Raw genomic sequence first — 20,104 nt, 5'->3', positions numbered from 1 at the left:
TAACACACATTTTTCAACTAGGTGTGCTAGAATTAAAAAGAACCACTCCAGGGCAGATGGAGTGCCCTGACTTTTCCCCTGATTCTTAGAACCTTTATAGAACTCAGGTTTCAGGTGATGCTTTCTGCGTCTTTCGAATGGAGATACTTAGGCATTCCTTTGGCAGAACAGAAGTGTGTCTTTGACTGTAATCAGGTTGAAGATATTGTACATTTCTTGTTGTTCTGTCTCATGAAGGCCCAAGGAGAAAATCTCTATCATATATTTCCCTGAGTTACTCAGATAAAACTCCGCAGAATATAATGGTTAAGGGCGCAATCCTATGGCTGCTAGTCAGTGACTAGATGGACGTAGGATTAGTTCGTTCCCAGGAACTGACCTGCACCCCTTCCTGTGCTGCCTCATAGGCAGTGCGGATCGACCCCGTGCTCTGCACTTGGAAGAGCAGCGCAGAGTGGGGGAAATGGGCATTCCACAGGGCAAGGAGGTCAGAAGTGCCAGTACGACACTTCCTATGTGTCGTCCAGCCTACCCACCCTGCACTCCGAGGTCCTGCAGCTAGACAGCCGAATTCGGCTGTCTAGCGGTGGAACCAGGGTGGCAGGAGCCCGGAGGAGATGCACTCCTCACCACTCTTCCTGCCCTACAGTGGATAGGCGGTCACCCCTGGGTTCAGAGGCGACCATCGATCCCCATAGGATTGCTCTCTAAATTATTAACCCTATATTACCTATATAGTAGCATTATTTGCCATTGCTGCCAGGAAATTATGTGTTTATTTTATTAATGGCTCTAATAGTTCTTAATCATAATTTAAAGACTATTGATTTATTTACTGTCTACTGTATAGACAATTTGTTATAGTTCAAAAGTGGATTGAACTTTATCTTAATATGGATTATTTTTGTTATTGTCCACCAACTTGTAATGGTCTTTGGCAAAGTGCAATAAAGTTAATTGATTGGCATTTCAGTTCTTCCATTGTTGTATTATGTTTAGCATTTATTGCCAATGTTGGCTGATGATATGAAGTCATTGCTAATGTGTTGAAATTCTGTGTGGCTTTGCTGCACAGTATTTCTTAGTTTAGATAAAATACAGATGTTTCTGGAAGGACTTAAAATATTAATTGAGCTAAATGGAATGGGGATATTTTGTAGATCAGAGCAAGGTAAGCAGTGATTCAGGTATTTATCATTGCCTATTCTTACTTAAACCTGTCTGGGTACTCAAGGCATCCCCAGAAGTCCTTTTCTGAGTGCTCTTGCTTTCTACAGTGAGGTGGGTGGTCACCAGGAGACAGACGTCTCCATGGTGGCACCCCACATGAGAAACTCTTCTCAGGGGAGAATGCCTTGTGCTGAGATTTGTTTTATCTTTTTGGTTCCAGGAAAACCTTATCATTTTCCTAGGCTTTACAAATTTTTAAATCTAATAACTGCTGGTCCCTGCTTGCTTTCTCCTTTTTTTCCTCTGCTGCTTTTAGACTTTATTGTAATTTATTTGTAACTTACTGTTTTTATCCCAGTTGTAAGATACCCTGAAAATTCTAGCTGAACTGAAGTGTAGGGTTTGAGATCTTATACAGAGAGTCTGATATATATATATATATATATAACATTTTTTTTGAAATCTAGGACACAAGTTGAAAGACTCCGAAGAAAGGGAGCTACTAGTAACAGCAGCATCTTTGTATGTGGCTGAACAACTTAGATCACAGAGATTTCTGGGAACTCAAAGGTAAGTTTGTTTCTAGAAAGTCAGTTGTGTTGAACCCTTTAATTAATGGTATCTATGCATATGCAGCAAATGTCTTAAGAACTGGTGAGTTTTCTTAGTCTACTTGTTCAAAAAAGCAGAATTTAGAAAATCACCTTCTTAAAGTGACCTGAGCCATAAACATAACATGGATCCACAGATCCAAAAAACTGCTCAGCTAGTTCTACTTGTCCAACAAAACAGTAGTTCCATATACTGCATGACAAATGCTGAAATTTTGAATTTCAGAAGCAGTTTGAGATAATGTCACGGGAGCCTGTTGTTCAGGAAAAAAAGTTGCAAATCTCATTAGATGTTTGCAAACTCTTGGGCATGTGTAAAGTAACAATTTGGACAGAAGTTATATTGGCATAGTATTTTTATGTGTAAATTCAGAAGAGCATGCTCAGTATAGGTGGACTGAGCACTGATGAAGTTAAAAAGAAGAATGTTCTTGGATATAAGCTATCTGGACAAGAAAGAACTGCACATACTTTTGTCTTCTGATTAATAATAATAGCACTAGCGTAAATTATTACATCTTCTGATTAGTAATACTAGCACATGGCTTTGGCATAAGTATACTAGTTAAATCAGAGATTTCCAACCTTTTTGGACCCATAGGCACATTTGGGAATTTGAGAAACTGTTGTGGGTACCACCAGAAAATGGTTCCCACAGAGAATGTGCTTGTAACATAATGGTTGCCATGGGGGCCTGGCTAGTCAAAAGAAGTAATTTACCCCAGAAACTGAGTCCAAACAGAGGAAGAATCTGAACTCCAAAGCCAATCTACATATTTGATCCCACAGAAGCACAACAAAATACCCATTAAAGGTTGCAATCCTATGCATGCTTACATGGAACTCAGTGGGAATTACTTCTGAGTAGACCTGCATAGGGTGGCTCTGTTCATCCTGTCCACATATACACACCTTTCCCCAGCCCCAAAAGGAAAGAAAAAGTTTTCCCTACCTCGACTTAGCCACTCCGTTTCCCACCTTAGCAAGATAAAGCGGGGAGAGAAAGGGAAAGGCTGGAGACCGAGAGGGAGAAAGAGCAAGACTAGAGGCTAGAAGTGGGGGAAGAAACAATGAGGTAAAGTGGTGGCAGGGAGAGAAATAGCAAGACTAGGGGCTGGGAGCCGAGAGAGAACAAAGGGGAAAGCTTTGTGAGGGTGGAAGAAATTTGGGCAGGGCCAGGAAGCAATTCATTCCTTCTCTTCTGCCCACTAAACAGCTAATCAGTGGCAGGGTCAGGAACAGGAAGGTGAACAGGGCACCCTAACATTTTTCAATGTTTTTATTAAAAATATTTTTTGAAGGTGGCAGGGAATGAGAGCCTTGTGGGTACCATTGGGGGTCCCCGAGGGCACTGTGTTGGGGACCCCTGACTGAAATGGTTAGTACACTTGCGTTTTTGTGGATGTAAATCATATTTGTAAATCGATTTTTCCTGAATAAGAGTCCTGTTTGTCTCAAAAACAGTGACTTCTGGTGACATCTGAAGTTGCACGTCTGCTCGTACAAGGAGTGTGGACTTCCACTTCCTCTCCTCCCTGCACCCACATTTCCCGTATCTGCTCCAGAGGGTCCTCCAGTCCTCCAGAGCATATCTGGAAGTCACGTGGGAGGAGGGAATCCATTCCTCCGGCACGTTCCATTTGTGCTGGCAGACTGTCACAGTTGGGTACAACCCACCTATTTTTTTCCACTGTATCTTGGATGGTAACTGTTTTTACTTAATTTTTACATTGTGTTTGGTTTTTGAAACAGATACTGGTATATAGATACCTGTGAAAAAAATTATACATGTGTTCCTAACCTAATAAAGCTTTGACCTTACCGTGACTGAATTATAGATTCACGTTTTAGATCTTTTGGAAGATCAGCTATTCCTGGTTATCTGCTCTAAGGTTTTAGAATGAAGTATATCAAAACTTCATATTGTACAACATTGTTTTTTTAAAAATATGTGCTATTTCACAGCGGCTCATAATTTAAATCTTGGCTTGATTTTTTTCTAAGAGGTTTGTCCTAATGTAAGTTGTGCAAGAGTATCCAAAAGCAAGTGAAGAATGGGTTATTGTCCAGGTTTCTTTTACATGTGGTCTAACAGACTAGCCCCAAAAGGAAATGTTTCAATAATACTTTTTTTTTTTTAAGTCTTTGCCAAAATGCAAATATCACTGTCCAGTAAATGCACAATATTTTATGGGGCAAAGTCTTTAAGGGATGTGGGGAAAATAAAGCCCCATTCCATACTACTTTGTCACTATTGTGATTTCCCATAGAAAGAGTAAATGGGAAGAGAGCATGATCTCTCTACATGTAGGTGTGTCAGAAGTGAAATGGGCAAACTCGATCTTTATTTTTTGTTGTATTTGGGGCACTGTGAAGGGACAACTTATGTTGATATTGGGTTACTTTATATTCTGATGTTGTGCCAGAAACCATGGACTATGCTGAGTCTCTTCCCATCACCTTCTGGTGCTTTGTTACTTTTATTCTGAATAAAATGCAGCATTGCCACTTAAAGAGTGATGATGAAGGTAGTAAAGAGATTTTGTGTGCCAGTAGCATAGGGTTCTCTACTGACAGTTCATTATCATAGAGTTGGTTGTTCTTGTTTGTGTCCAGGGCAAAATATTGAGTTTTTACAATATACTGACTTTGAAACAGTTCGTTTACTTTTTTTTGAACAAGACACGCTCTCAGTTTCCGTTGTGATAATAGCTGTAGCACTTCCTAATAAAAGGGGGCTAGCAGACACAACTGTAGGATTGCCAGGCCTGATTTTGACTCTCATCTGCCAACAAGACAGAAAAATCACATTTCTGTGGCATGTGCAGCAAAACTGTGTTTAAAAAGTTCCAGTGATGAAGGGCTTTCTGACTGCATTTTTGTAATGGTATTCCATTGTTGGTCTACTCTGATGGCTAGAAAATTCTTGTTGATAATTAACCAAAATGGGCCCATTACCTTTTGGCTTGTCCTCAGTGGTCATGATGACTAGTTAGTTTTCATGTTCCTTATAGCACTCTTTTACAAAAGGATTACTAATAAATGCCTACGACAATAAAAATAAAAATACAAAATACAAATAATTGGCTGTGTGGTCTCTCTCTCAGTGCTTGTACCATGTTATATTTCTGTTTCCAGTTGTTAAGCTATGGAATGTTTAGGCTGCAATCCTGTGTATACTTAATTGGGAGCAAGTCACTTAAATGGGAACTCAACAGGGCTTACTTCTGAGTAGATATATCATTGCACTGTAAAGGGCACATTTAGCACTAGTTACTTTTAACTGTATTAAATCACAGTCATTTCTTATTGACAGGTTGTCATAAGCCTTGCTTTTGTTAGTCCTATTTTGGTGTGTGTAAGCCAATTGCTTTCATAGGGATTTTGGTGACTAATTGGAATGGAGGATAGCCAGGAAGAGGAGAGAGAAAGAGATACACGACCTAGTGACCAGGGTGTACTGAGCAGTGAGGAGCAATGTGAAGCTGATCGATTCAAGATCTGCAGATGGTAATGTTGGAAACCATGTGCTCACTTGCTTACCTCTTCTTTATTCTCTTCTCACTCCTCTATCCCTGCCCCCCCCCCGAAAATATTAAAGGTGGAGCTAGGAAGGGTCAAGGGAGTTTCCCAGGGTGGAAGCTCTGTGCAGATGTATAATTATATATAGATAGATCTGCCCCTGACTGTAATTTCTGCATGAGAAATCTGGTAGCATTCTAAATAAGGTGTTTGTTGTGATTGTGTTGTGGTGTTGCTTTGTTTCCCTTATTATGGTAAGGGAAACATGTATGTAATTAATTAATTTTATAACCCACCTTTATGCAAAAGAATGGTGCTCAAGGAGGCTTTTTGCTTTCCATTATTCAGTGTAGAACTTTTTAAATAACATTTTTATTTGATCAGTCTCACTGGTAAATTTTCAAACAGTTTTTTTCTTAGAGGAAATTGCAACAGATTTCTCTTTTTAAGCTAATTATCTAAATGCTTGGTATCACAGGTCAAGTTGATAATGTGCTATTCAGAAAATACGGGCACAGATTTCCTATGTGAAGTAGCTGTGAAAGGTGGATTAATGTTTTTTGTTTTGTTTTTTAATTGTTCAGTGTTCTAAATTATTTTATACAGAATTTTCCCTATTTATTAAATAGACTGGCTTACCGTCAAGTGGGTGCCACCCATTACTGCAGCTCAATTTTACATTATCTGGTACAACAAAAATCCTGAGGTTGTCATGACAGAATATGGTACTATTTCCGGTGGAAATATTTGGGCTAAAGTGAATACAGCTTGCTTGATGTAGCTGAGATCTCTCAGACTAAAAGTGATGTTCAACTGATGCATTGGCTGGAGTCTTATTTTTGTTAGCAGTTTGGACAGAGGAATAGTAAATGCTCCAGGTGTGGCTGTCATGCTGTCTCATGGGTCTGCTAATGTAATGTTTACACTTCTAAACCCAATTGCTTACAGCACTTCCTATGTGTTGCTTGTGTTGGCTGATAAGCTTATTTTCCTAATTTCTCTATTGGTTTTGGCCTCCCATCATTCATAGCTTGGAAAAATCCACTGTTTGCTGCATGCCTGTATTACCTAAAGGTAGCACATGTGAGAAAAGGTTGGCTATGTGTTTAAAATAAGGACATATTATTTTCCTAAGATACAGAAGATTTTTTTTTTAAAAAATTGGTGACATTAAGATGAAGTAACTGGCCATTAGAAGGTCTTGTCTATGTTGCTTGCTCCCTCCACCTCTCTGTCATGCTTTTGTAATATTGGATGAGTGGCTTTGATGCAGTTGATTAATACTTTTGGTAATTTGTCTGGCTGTTCAGTTAATTGGTCAAAATATGAACTGATGCTGACTGGAGATACCATATCTTGTTGTGTATTAGCTGATTGGCAATTTCGAGGTGCCCAGATGGGAATACTTATTCCCAGAGCCATAGCTCAGGTGATCGAGATTAATCTGAATAAATCGATTAATGAGATCTCTTGGGATTTCGATAGATGGGCATCTTTAATGCTGAGTTTTTGGGACAAGGTAAATACACTCAAGTGAATACTGTACCTTAGATTGTTTATGTTATACATGGGATTCCACTATCTAAACCTGGTAAATATTTTCAAAAATCAGTGCTTTGTTTCATAATTTTTTTGTGGGGGTGGGTTCCTCTCTACCACTATTATCTTTGAAACAGATGCAACTTCCAATTAAAGAAGGTGGGTTTGGTATTCCAGATCTTGCCTTATATTATTGGGCTTTTTTGTTAACTTGTACTACATCTTGGTCTTTTCTGTTTAGATCAGATTTTCCACTTTGGTCAGTTTTGGAATCTTCTTGTCTAGACCCTCTGTCTAAGTGGATTGCATTAGGTTCTAGGCATATTAGAACGGATAACGTTCCTCCCACAGTTACAGCTGTTAGAGATGTGTGGTATATAATGTCACATCAATTACATTTTGATCAATTTTTTCATGCTAAATTGACGCTATGGGGAAATCCAGATTTAAAAATTGGTAAGAAAATGTTTTTGTGGCAGACATAGATAGGTAAGGAGATTTTTTACCTTGGATCAACTGGTGGGTGCTGCTGCGGAGTTCTTGTCATTCTCTATTCTGTGGGCTAAATATGATTTGCCAGCTACGGCTGAATTGCAACTTTTGCAATTGCAACATTTGTTAGTATCTAGGTTTGATCCTGCTGCGTTTACAGCTTCAGTGCCTCCCTCACTATTGGAAGAACTTATTGAGGCTGATCAGGCAAATTGACCTACGATCCATGTCTGTAAATAAAAATATGATATATAGGGTCTTAAACAGGAACGGAATAGGGAACTGGATTGTCCCATTTTACTTAATCCCTGGGTTGCTGCCTTGGTGTCTGTATCTGATGTGTCTATGGATCTCAGGTTGCATCTTATTCAGCAAAACCTTTTGTTGTGGGTCTGTTGTTGCTGCAGTGTCTCTTTAATAAAGATTTAAGTTGGCAAATTATTGGAAGTGTAACATAGCTAATGCTTCTTTTAAGCATATGTTTTGGCAATGCCCGGTAGTTGCTCCTTTTTGGGAGGAGGCCATTATACGGATACATTTTGTACTGCATCTCCCCTAATATTTACTGACGTACACGCTCTTTTAAATTATCATCCTGCTTCCTGGAAGTTAATGCATGGTCAGTGCAAATGGATTCTCTGCTCCCTTCTGATAGCTAAAAGACTGATATTACAACACTGGAAGGGTAAACACTCACCTCTTATAATGAAATGAATTGAAGACCTTACAACATTTTTAATATTTGAACAGGTGGTGTATAGACGCCATCTGCAAATGGATACTTATTTGGCTATTTGCACTGTTTTTGCTGAAGTTTATGTATAGTTCTTAGAAATTGTATTTTCACTCTCTGTCTCTCTCTCTCTCTCTCTCACACACACACACACACACACCCCCCACACACACATTTTATATGGATGCACTGACATTTATATATTCAAATCTCTGTAGCTGTATTTTATTATTTCTTTTATTGAAATATTATAATAAAATAAGTTTAAAATATTGGGTGAGTGTAGCAACCAGATATTTTTGGACTATAAAATGGAGTTAATATATGGCTATCTTAAAGAATTTTCAGAACATTTAAAAAGGATTGTAAATCACTTTTAGCATCTCAGTTAGAGAAGGTTGAATGAAAAACCTTAAATGTAAATACAAATGAAATAGCCAAAGGTACATTGTTATTGCCATGAAAGTTTTTTTTCCCCTTTCTGTGTCTGTGATGCTTTCATAATAGATAATCAAAAGATTTTTAAATTGGTTATTGCCCATTATGGAACAGACTATTGTTTTTTGAAATTGTTCAACTTCCAAATTAACATTTATTTAACTGTTTTTAGGTGCCATTTTTAAGGTAGCAGCAGTAGTGTGGGGAAGTTGCTGGGGAAGCAGGAAGAGTTGGGAATCTGAGATAAGATTTTTATTTGTCTGTCCCTTGTGCTTCCCAAGTACTACCATGGTGAGGTAGCACCTGCTGTTTTTTCTCTCTGCTTTGGTTTGTACCGTACAGTAAGTTTTTAAGATTATATGTCTGGGAGATGTTTTGGATGATCATCTGGGGTGGGATGAGGGGGCACCTCTCAAGGTAGTCATGGTAAAAGGAAGTAATGGCTTTGGAGATTGATTTACCAGGTGGGGAGAAGAGTTATTAGACATCTTATGCCCATCACTGCTTTTGCTTTCTCCCTCATCCAGATGAACTGTGGTGGCCTTACTAGTCTGCCTTCTAGGCTTCTGGTGCTATTGTTAAATGCTAGGTCAGTTAATAATAAGTCAGGTATTATTAATTCCCTCACCCATGACTTGATCAGGAATGAAGAGACTGACATGGTGTGTATAACACAGACTGGAGTTGGGGAAAATTAAGCTGTCCCAGATAGGCCTCTCTGGGTACTTGGTTCAGCACCAGAATAGATTAGAAAGCTGGGGTGGGGAGGAATTCATGGCTGCCATGACAACTGTGGGGCTGACCCAACACATCATTGGCCCAATGTATGTAGCTGGTTACACTGTAGATTTGGTTTTCTCTACTGAACAGGATGATGGCGGTTTGAGAGTGGGAGATTTACATCTATTCCCTTGTTATGGTCCGACAACTTCTTGCTGACATTTAGGCTTATAGTAAATATTTCTTCCTGCAAGAGTAGGGGACCTATTAGGATGGTCTCCCTTTGGAAATAAATGGATTCCAGAGGTCTCTGGGAGATTTGCCAGCTAGGATGGAAACCTCTTGGAGCAGATTTGGGTGGTATGTGCAGGGCTGGAGGAGGGCGGGGGGATTTGATCCACTAGCGGCGTCTGTTCCACTAACAAAAGGACACTGTTGGATGCAAGCCCTTGATTGCAATTCTATTCTTTGTATTTTGTTAATAAACTGCATTTTCTAATGTGAGGTACTTTAACTAATTTTAACTAATTTTACCTCACCCCACATTAATGCCTTTGTCCCAAGTTACTGAGAATATGTATGCTAACTCTTTATAGGATCGGGTGATCGGAGATTGAACGCTAGCAGAATTTCACTCTGTATGAGTTCTAGTGCTCTCTAGCCTTAAAGGTTGTAGCACCTATTGGTTTTGTGTATTAGGATGGATTTAGTGTAGGTGGTAAAGCTTGAGCAATTACATAGCCATCTAGTCTAGTTTACCAAGTGACCGCTCCCCCCCTGCCCCTAGTGTTAGGGTAAGGACTCTCCTAAAGCATTGGAGAAGTCACAGTGAGGAAGAAAGAATGGGTTTATGGCTAATGTGAAATATGTACCAGGGACTTCCCAGTTCACACCCTTAGCACTATTATACTACAGCAGTTAACCAGCAGCTTATCACCATGTGTTGTTTTGCTTTTGATAATGGCCCTTATGTCTCTGGCTCATAATTTTTTCTTCCATGAGAATTACATTTCTGTTAAACTGAAAATTATATATATCACATTGGCTTGATTATTTTAATGTTCAATCTTTTTGTAAAGATCCTGTCACATACAGCAATTTTCAGTATCATTATCTCTTCAGAGATGTTGTTTACATGATCACTTATATCTGGAGTAGAGAAAGGTGGGTCATGAGCCCCTGATTTTACCAGGAGGACATGACACAACTGATTGTAGCCTCTTGAACCTCTAAGCACATTAGCAGAGGTTGAAATTAGATGAGGACTGGTTATCCCAGGGCAAGCTATCATCTAAATAGGCCATTTTGTGCTTATTTAATCGGGATGGGAGAAGCCGTTGGCTTCATATTATCCATATGCATGTATGTATATATAGCAATAGGTGCACATTCTGATTTCAGATCTAGAATATTGCTTCATTTGGCCAGGATCTCAAGGGCTATTTGGCCTGCCCAAGGGCTTGAGCATGCATAATGGATTTTTTCTATTTTTTGTTTGGTCTCAACAGTTGACCCCATGTTATGTCTAATTATAAAGTGTTTTTGCAACTTTCAAAAGCAGTTTGCCATGTGGCATAGGGGAAGTATGGGTTGAAAGAAGAGGAAGTCTAAAGAATCCTTGGCTTCATGCAACTAGTTCCATGGTACTTCAGATCCTTGTTGTTAAGGAAGTACGTTTTGTACATGAGTATTCATATATATGTGTGTGGGGGGGGGGGTGTTGCAATTTTGAAGATGAATCTTTTCTTTGATTTTGCTTTAGGAGCTGGTTGGGACAGAATGGCATCATTATTGCTGGAGTACTCCTCTGTTCCCTGCAATGATTCCAAAAGCTCTTGCACACTTCATCAGTATTATTGTAGTTCTTTGGCTGCAGGATATTTGGCAGCTGCTGCACCCCACTGGCAAATCCTATTCATACTTCTCTTCTATTCACCACTGCCATTGGAGAATTGATTTCTCCCTTCTCTGCTCTAACCTTTCCCAATTCATTTTGGATTGTTCAGTGTGAAACATTTTAATTTCATATCATACAGCCATTCAGCTTGCAGTCTTTCTCTCTCTCCCCCCCCCCCCCCGCCTTTTAAAACTTGTCACTAGGGTAACAGTATAGCATGCTTTCTCTAGGAAGTCAGGTTTTGATTTTGCATACTTAATGTTGCATTAAGAGTTTGCATTTTTGTTTAACTCCCTTAAATACTTTAAACTGTGGGTATGTTTTGCAGTCTACTGTAGTCTCAATAACATCCCTCTTCAAAAACTGTATCTTAAAATGTCAGAGGTTGTTGGTGAAATCTGAAATAGTCAAACACAATGAGAGCATTTCCTCTGTCAAACAATTAACAAAACCCCATCCAGATAGAATGCAATTTTACACCACATATTTATAATTAATAGTGCAATCCTATGCATGTCTAACTCAGAGGTAAGGCCCATTGAGTTCAATTGGTCTTACTTCCACATGTGGGTGTAGGTTGCAGCCTAAATCCTTCTAGATGAGCCATACATTAATTGTGAATACTTCTATGAACCTTTGAAATCTAAAACAAAAATTATAATGTATCAGCTTATTAAGGTTGCATACCTGATATTGTATGTAAAAGTATTCTTCAATGCAAATATATTGCATTTGTAAAAGACAGTGTTTGTGTTTCTGCTGTAGAAATGTTCCTCTTCTTTCCCCTCTCCAGAATCATCCTTGTTTTTCCTAAATATGGATTTCTAAAAATGTACTTTTAAATGTTGCTGTATCAGAGCGTTTAAAATTACTGCTTCAACTTTTATATCTCATTGACAAGACTATTACTCATATGCACATTTTTTCCTATCTAGATAAAACTCTATTGCTACTAAGCAAGAAAACCGTTGGTTTAATTCTCAAAATTACATTGTTACCCTAGTTCTTCTGAGAAACCATCTGCCTCAAAAAATAACATACCTGATATTGGTATATTAGTTTGCTTTAATTACTTGCTAGCTTTTCAATATTGATTTCAGAGAGCAATTTTCTTTTGATGATCCAATTGCTTTACAGATCCAGCCAGATGTGTTTACTGTCATTCTTAGAATAGTTTTTTCTAAACACTACTCTCTTAATAATAGGTTTTAAAAGCAGTTTCTTCTGTTAATTTCCAAGCTCTTTTTCAAGACTCCCTGTTTAAGTTAGAGTGAAGCTACTTTAGGATATTCCCTGCCAAAAAGTGGTTTGGCAAGAGTTTGTGACTGAATTTGGCCAAAAAAAGTCAAACATATGGTAACAGTTAATTTACTGGTAGTTCTGCCCTCATGAGAACGCCTTCTGAGAGCATATTACATTTTTATCTAACCTGTTCTAACTGAACAAGCTATTGGTTTGAAATATGATATGCCAGTATAGAAGTAGACCTTTAAATTAAACTTAATGTTCAGTATAGTCATCCATATTAATTTTTTTTAAACCCACATGACTGAACTCAACACACACAAGGTCAGGTCATCCCAGTGTTATTGTGTGTTGTCTAGAAACTTCACAAACTTGAAAAGAAATAATAATTCAGCTTTAAATATAAAATTTCATATAAAGTTCATCAAACACCCTTTTTCTGTGTATGCATGCATTCACATGCTCTCTCTCTCTCTCTCTCTCTCTCTCACACACACACACACACACACACACTTATACACACACATAATACATGTGTGTGTGCATGTGTGTGGTGAGTTAACAAGCATTTACTTCCAATTGGGGACATCCTGACCTTCCTTGTTATGTTCAATCAGAATGTATTTCAAAAACTGTCTTTCTAGAACTCATTCTAGTGAACATGCATCAGATAGTATTTAAAAAGGAATTATGGGTAAATGTGGTAAGAACGATTGCAATTAGTAGCCCAGTTCCCCTTCATTAAAATAATTGTTATAGGTAGTACTAGCAGCCCATGCTTGGCTGTGGGGGGCAGGTGGAGAGGGGGCAAAGAAGGATACGGGCTCAGTTTCTAGAGCCTTAGGCTTTAGACCCTACTAAGTCCTGGCTCAGATCCATATAAAATGTCCTCAGCATTAATGTCTCTGCATTAATTAGTCTCTGGCATACAACTGTTTCTTCTAATCTTTGGTTTCTTGCCTATTTTATTTTAAAATCTTTATTTTTCTCAGCCAGTTTTTTATTTTTATATTTCTTGTCCCACCACAAAGCTTGTATGGTTCCTCAGGGCACTCACAAAATTTAATAATAACAAAACAATTAAAATCACATTTAATATTAATTAACAGAAATTAATTTAAAATGCCAACCTGATCCTGAACTATTGGTGAGGGAGTCATTCATCAGTGTAAGTCTGAGTATTTGGCCTCTTTTGGAGGGAATTAGATGGGTGAAATAACTCATACAGAGTAGGACTCATTTTAGTTGGGTTTTCTTAAGCTTTTAGATGGCTGTCGGATGAGACACTGGAAGTAGCCCAAGAAAGAAGGAAAGCAAAAGGCAACAGTGATAGGGGGAGATATGCCCAATTAAATGCCAAATTCCAGAGGTTAGCCAGAAGAGATAAGGAATTAGCTTTAAACAAACAATGCATGGAAGTGGAAGAAGATAATAGAATAGGAAGGACAAGAGACCTCTTCCAGAAAATCAGAAACATCGGAGGTAAATTCCAGGCAAAAATGGGTATGATCAAAAACAAAGATGGCAAGGACCTAACAGAAGCAGAAGAGATCAAGAAAAGGTGGCAAGAACATACGGAAGATCTGTATAGGAAGGATAATAATATCGGGGATAGATTTGACGGTGTGGTCAGTGAGTTAGAGTCAGACATCCTGAAGAGTGAGGTCGAATGGGCCTTAAGAAGCATTGCTAATAACAAGGCAGCAGGAGAAGACGGTATCCCTGCTGAACGGTTTAAAATCTTGCAAGATGATGCTGTCAAGGTGATGCATGCCATATGCCAACTAATTTGGAAAGCACAAGAATGGCCAGCAGATTGGAAAAGATCAACTTATATCCCCATACCAAAAAAGGGAAACACTAAAGCATGTTCAAACTATCGAACAGTGGCACTTATTTCACATGCCAGTAAGGTAATGCTCAAGATCTTGCAAGGTAGACTCCAGCAATTCATGGAATGAGAATTGCCAGATGTACAAGCTGGGTTTTGAAAAGGCAGAGGAACTAGAGACCAAATTGCCAATATCCGCTGGATAATGGAGAAAGCCAGGGAGTTTCAGAAAAACATCTATTTCTGTTTTATGGACTATTCTAAAGCCTTTGACTGTGTGGATCATGACAAATTGTGGCAAGTTCTTGGTGGTATAGGGATACCAAGTCATCTTGTCTGCCTCCTGAGGAATCTGTATAACGACCAAGTAGCAACTGTAAGAACAGACCATGGAACAACAGACTGGTTTAAGATTGGGAAAGGAGTACGGCAGGGTTGTATGCTCTCTCCCTGCCTATTTAACCTGTACGCAGAACACATCATGCGACATGCTGGGCTTGGTGATGATACCACTTTGATGGCTGAAAGTGAGGAGGAGCTGAGGAACCTTATGACAAAGGTGAAAGAAGAAAGTACAAAAGCTGGGTTGCAGTTAAACCTCAAAAAAACCAAGATTGTGGCAACCAGCTTGATTGATAACTGGCAAATAGAGGGAGAAAACGTGGAGGCAGTGACTTTGTCTTTCTAGGCGCAAAGATTACTGCAGACGCTGACTGCAGCCAGGAAATGAGAAGACGTTTACTTCTTGGGAGGACAGCAATGGCAAATCTTGATGAAATAGTGAAGAGCAGAGACATCACACTGACAACAAAGGTCCGCATAGTTCAAGCAATGGTATTCCCCGTAGTAACCTATGGCTGCGAGAGCTGGACCATAAGGAAGGCTGAGCGAAGGAAGATAGACACTTTTGAACTGTGGTGTTGGAGGAAAATTCTGAGAGTACCTTGGACTGCAAGAAGATCAAACCAGTCCATACTCCAGGAAGTAAAGCCAGACTGCTCACTTGAGGGAATGATCTTAAAGGCAAAACTGAAGTACTTTGGCCACATCATGAGAAGACAGGATACCCTGGAGAAGATGCTGATGCTAGGGGAAGTGGAAGGCAAAAGGAAGAGGGGCCAACCAAGGGCAAGGTGGATGGATGATATTCTGGAGGTGACGGGCTCAACCTTGGGGGAGCTGGGGGTGGCGACGGCCGACAGAAAGCTCTGGCGTGGGCTGGTCCATGAAGTCACAAAGAGTTGGAAGTGACTGACCAAATAAACAACAACAGGGAACCTCTGGCCTATGATCCAAATATGGGAGGGGCCATAGCTCAGTGGTAGAGCACGTGCTTTGGATGCAGAAGGTCCCAGGTTCAATCCCCAGTGTATCTCTACATAGGGCAAGGAAACAATCCTGCCTGAAACCCTGAAGAGCTGCTGCCAGTCAGCGTCAACAGTATTGGGCTACATGGACATAGGCAGCTTCCTGTGTTCCTACAATCCAGCTCTCCAGCTTCTTCCCCAACCTCCACCTTCCAGACCAAAATCTCTTACCTCCAATCAGCAGCTGACAAGAGATTTTCTCATCTGAAAATCTATCTCTGATATCTTATCCCTGCTTCCCCACTACCATGTTGCATTTTGGCTTTTTAAAAGCCTCCATTGCTGCCAATAGGGAGGGAAGAACTAATTCTCCCCTCCCCAACATTGCAACTCCCTCTTAAAAATCACCCCTCCTCTATTCCAATCAGTCTTTTGAAAATGGTTGCAGCATGGGGGCATTTTCAGGGGAAGCTGACCCACTATTACTGATCTTCTCACTGAAGAATCCCAGGTTTCCCTAGAAAACAGTTTGAAAACACCTGATCTAAAGTCCTATTTTCTGACAACAAGCAAAGTCCACCTCTTAGGCCCAGTTGTAAGCATTGGCAATCTGGCCCCATTATTTGGAGGGGCTACAGATACCTGGAAGCAGAGGCTGGGATGTAAGCCCAGACAGGAGGCCAAGTCAGTACAACATTACAACAAAAATCTCCTTTATGAAGTTTACATCCTGGCTTGAATTGCCTGCAGTTTGTTCATCTGATTTATGGCTCCAGAGGTATAAGTGGGGGGAATAATTTCCTGAACCACAGAATGCCTGAATTAAACCCTATGGTAGTTTTCACCACTTAAATGTGCTGGATTGTGACCGGTGCTGCTACTTAATACTATAGTAGTGTAAATAATTTAAAAAACCATGTTGTCGTCGTCATCATCATCATCATCAATAACAGAACATTCTATTTAGAATTCTTACACTACTAGTTAAAATGTAATACTGTGTATCAATTTATAGTATTTTACATTATTATCCTAATGTTCAAGAAGCTCAGAGTGGGTTACAAGGTCCCCCCCCCCCCCGATTTCATCCTTGCAAGAACTTTATGATATAGGTTAGGGTGAATGAAAGTGACTGGTCGAAGGTGACCTAGTCTTAGTCCAGCATCCTAACCACTATGCCACATTGGCTGTCAAGAATATAAGAAATTGGTGTGTCTACTACTGTTGTAAAAGAACAAAGCCTACAAAGATATGAGGCTTTAAATTGCTGTCAACATTGAACTTGGGTGTAGGGCCTAGGATTTAATCCAAAGCCCTTTGACATCCAGTGTATAATAAGAAAGACTGCTGTGTTTCTTTTGCATGAACTGATAAAACATATTGCAAAGGAATAGGTAGCATATAAACTGCCTTGGAGGTTTACAGTGCCTACATTTCTTGAAGAAGCAGAATGTTGTGCCCAACCTTTTGCGTATGAGAAAAATAAGAAATTGTTTTATTATATATTGTTTCAAACATATTTTTGGTAAGTCCATGTGGGCTTTCACTTATAACCCAAGGCCATATCCTGCATTCATTTTTACATCTGTGAAAATTCAGGAAGAGTTTGCTGAAGGAAGCAAAATCCTTGTGGGTAAGCCGTTGTAAAATCAAGGACCTCTTGTTACCCTTGTATCTGTTTTCCTTCCTTATGTCTGTTGTTTCTCTTTAAAATTTAGCCTGCAAGGTCCTTGGTCCAGGGATTGGCTTTTTTTTTAATGTAATGTCTTTGTAAAACACCATGGGCAGTATCCAATGCTGCCACTGCACCTACAGGAACAACTGCTAGTTCATCAGGAAGCTAGCAACAGGTAGTGTGCGCCGCTGACTTGTTCCATTCCAAAAGTGGTAATATCCTGGCTTGCGCTAGCAAGTGCTAGGTTTCCATTGCACTAGCAGTTGTTCCTGCTAGTGCAGCGTGTTTAGCACTGACAGATTGCCAGCATTAGATACTACCTCTTATCTATTAATATTGTCACTATATAAATAATAGCAGAATTGTTTCCTAAATTTTTCAAATAGGGTGATGCATTTATGAGTGAGAACCTTATGGTTTCATTCATCTGATAGGAATTCAGTTTCATCTTCCTTCATGGCGCAATGAATACAACATACCAAATCATGGTTTGTACTAACCAGAGTTAAGAATTTCACACCATAGTTGGGGGTTCCAAATGTACAACAGGTGAATCATGGGTTAGATATGCTAATCTCCTTTCATTTTCAACTGCTCAGTACTCCGCTTTCTACACTCAATCCTCTCTTCATGGTGCAGTAGCCACTTAATGTCGAGCAATCGCTATAACTGTGGTTTGTCAGTGATTGTGATAATAAGCCAGTGTTAGTGCAAATTGTAGCTTGCAAACCAGCTTCACACTGTGGATTAATATCCTGATAGGGCAGCCCCTTGCAAACAATGATTTGTGAGTTTACATAGGTTCAGCCATTAAAACAAACTAACATGTTCAGGAATGAACTTCTGAATGCATCTAGTAATTGTTTGATGTGAGGGAAATTGCAATTTCTACAAGAAGTGTACTCCTTTGCACATTTTAAAGCCAATTTCTTGATTTCTCTGGTTTGGTCATGTGCTTGCAGTGTAGTGCCCCTTTCTGTCCCCAGGAGGGGTTGACTTTCTCGCATGGAAATTAATGAGAGATGTTCAGTTCTACAGAAAGAGTAAAAAAAACCTCCACTTGGGGACATGGCAGAGGTGAAAATCCAACTCCTTGCCCCTAACACCGAGGGCCCCTGTGTGTGTGGTGGGGGGAGTAGTCAATACTCCCATTGACTTCTTTGAGAAAATAAAATCTTTATATTGACAGAATAATGGGGAACACGAGGTAATGTGAAGTAGCAACCCCTGGATGGTGTGCCTCATGAACTTCTCAAAAGTGGCAATTCCTGTTGTAATTTCCTTTTTTCATGTATAGATGTTGGGGTGGTGGTGTTATAGGAGTGAGGAGCATATTGGGTGTGTCTGCATGTCTATATATATGATAAAGAAATAAGTGAGCAGAATATTTTACATACTTTAGTTCTCGAAAATTAGAAAAGCTCTGCTTTTATCTTTTCTTTTCTTTTCTTTTTGTACCATTATGAATTTTTATGCTGGAAAATGTTGAAAGCACTGGAATAGTAAAGCTTCAATTTTTTGTTTTTGTTTTGCAGTCAGCTTCTGTTTAAAATTCCTGTCTATTGCATGCTTCTGTATTCCTCTTGATAGCTGAAGGCACTATGAAAGATCCTTCTTTATATGAACTTATTGAACAAATAATGCTGAAAAATGCCTTGTCTTTTTATGCTATAAAATGGACTGTTGTGTGAACTGTTAAATTTCTATTTGCCTTTCTTCCCCGCCCCCCCCCCCTTTTGGAAGAAAACCACAGTTTCTATGCTAGATCTAAAGTTTCATTAAAATTGCTTATGCCCTGTCCCAGGCATTTTAAGTGGGCCATCTGTCTAAACATCTCTCTATTTTTTTCTGATCATTTCCTCGACTTATTCATGAGCCATGGGAGGGCTTCTTTGTAGTCTCTATGTAGCTGGTTCAGTCTACCCCCACTGAATACATCTATGTGCTTGCATAACATATCTTTTCACAGTGCTGGAAATTCTCTGAACTTGGTTCAGATGAATGGCCCACTTTCTGAAGGGGGTTTCTCTACCCCCTGCCCCGGTCTGCTGTAAAGATTTGTATGCAGGAATTGACCTCAGTGGTGAAAGAATACAGCACATTATTCTTGATCGTTTACAGGCCTCCCACTGTGAAAGTTATGATGAAGGATTTCTTAATTATTCTTTGACCATTAATATTCTTTAAAGTCAATATATCACTTTTATTTAGCTGCTGAAATAGGCAGTTATACAGTTGCAAAAAATAGCCTCATGTATTTGTGGAGTGTCATGTAATGTCGTTTTGCAATGTTGGGGTTGTTTCAGTTCTCACCTGAGAGTTTGACGACAAATGAGACTTTAATATAGGCAATTTTTGAAACTCTCTACATCTGATATATTGAATTTTAATAAAGAAATCCATACTTTTGTTTTCATGACTCTTGGTAACATTTAATTCATATCCCATTGCATCGTCTACACCAGTTGCAAGTAGGGGTGGGGAAAAGCCACCTTTTTCTGCAAACGCCATACTGAATTCCTCCATCCTGATTGGCTGTTGACAATCAAAGCCTAGGTTGAACAGCCAGCTATTTATCAGTTTATAGGACTGAAACTTATTTTTTTTAGTTTTGATTCTTAGAGATATTAGTTTAATTATGGTGATGTCTGTTTTATAGACATCCTGTTTTTCAGACATTCTGCAGGTTCTCTAGCTGAGAATCCATTGGAACAACAAAAATACAAGCTGTGAACACTGATGCTATGTACAGAGACAACCAAACCATTTGGCAAGGAGGCAAGAATGTAAGGAATAGCATATTGTACTTCCTTGTGTGTGTAAATGACAAGCTATGTCTATGCCACATAATCTTTTGTACACACACCCCCTCCGCCCCCAATAAGCTTTAGTGGTAACTTGCTCAGTTTGCACCAAAATCTGTG

General features: G+C 39.3%; 1 protein-coding gene across 4 annotated transcripts in view; it reads left to right on the top strand.

Annotated features, from left to right (window-relative positions):
• Positions 1 to 20,104, top strand: part of PCCA (propionyl-CoA carboxylase subunit alpha) — a 343,861-nt gene that overhangs the window by 208,544 nt on the left and 115,213 nt on the right. For all 4 annotated transcript variants that reach the window (XM_084844685.1, XM_084844684.1, XM_084844686.1 and 1 more), the window contains one exon: positions 1,638 to 1,740. In XM_084844685.1, coding sequence (XP_084700811.1) covers positions 1,638 to 1,740 — 103 coding nt within the window. The remainder of the gene's footprint in view (positions 1 to 1,637; positions 1,741 to 20,104) is intronic.

Source organism: Heloderma suspectum, chromosome 3 (genome assembly GCF_057233095.1).
Source record: "Heloderma suspectum isolate Gila_16-S chromosome 3, 16-S_ref, whole genome shotgun sequence".
In the NCBI taxonomy this organism is placed as follows: Eukaryota; Metazoa; Chordata; class Lepidosauria; order Squamata; family Helodermatidae; genus Heloderma; species Heloderma suspectum.
This window is presented reverse-complemented; position numbering and strand designations above follow the sequence as displayed.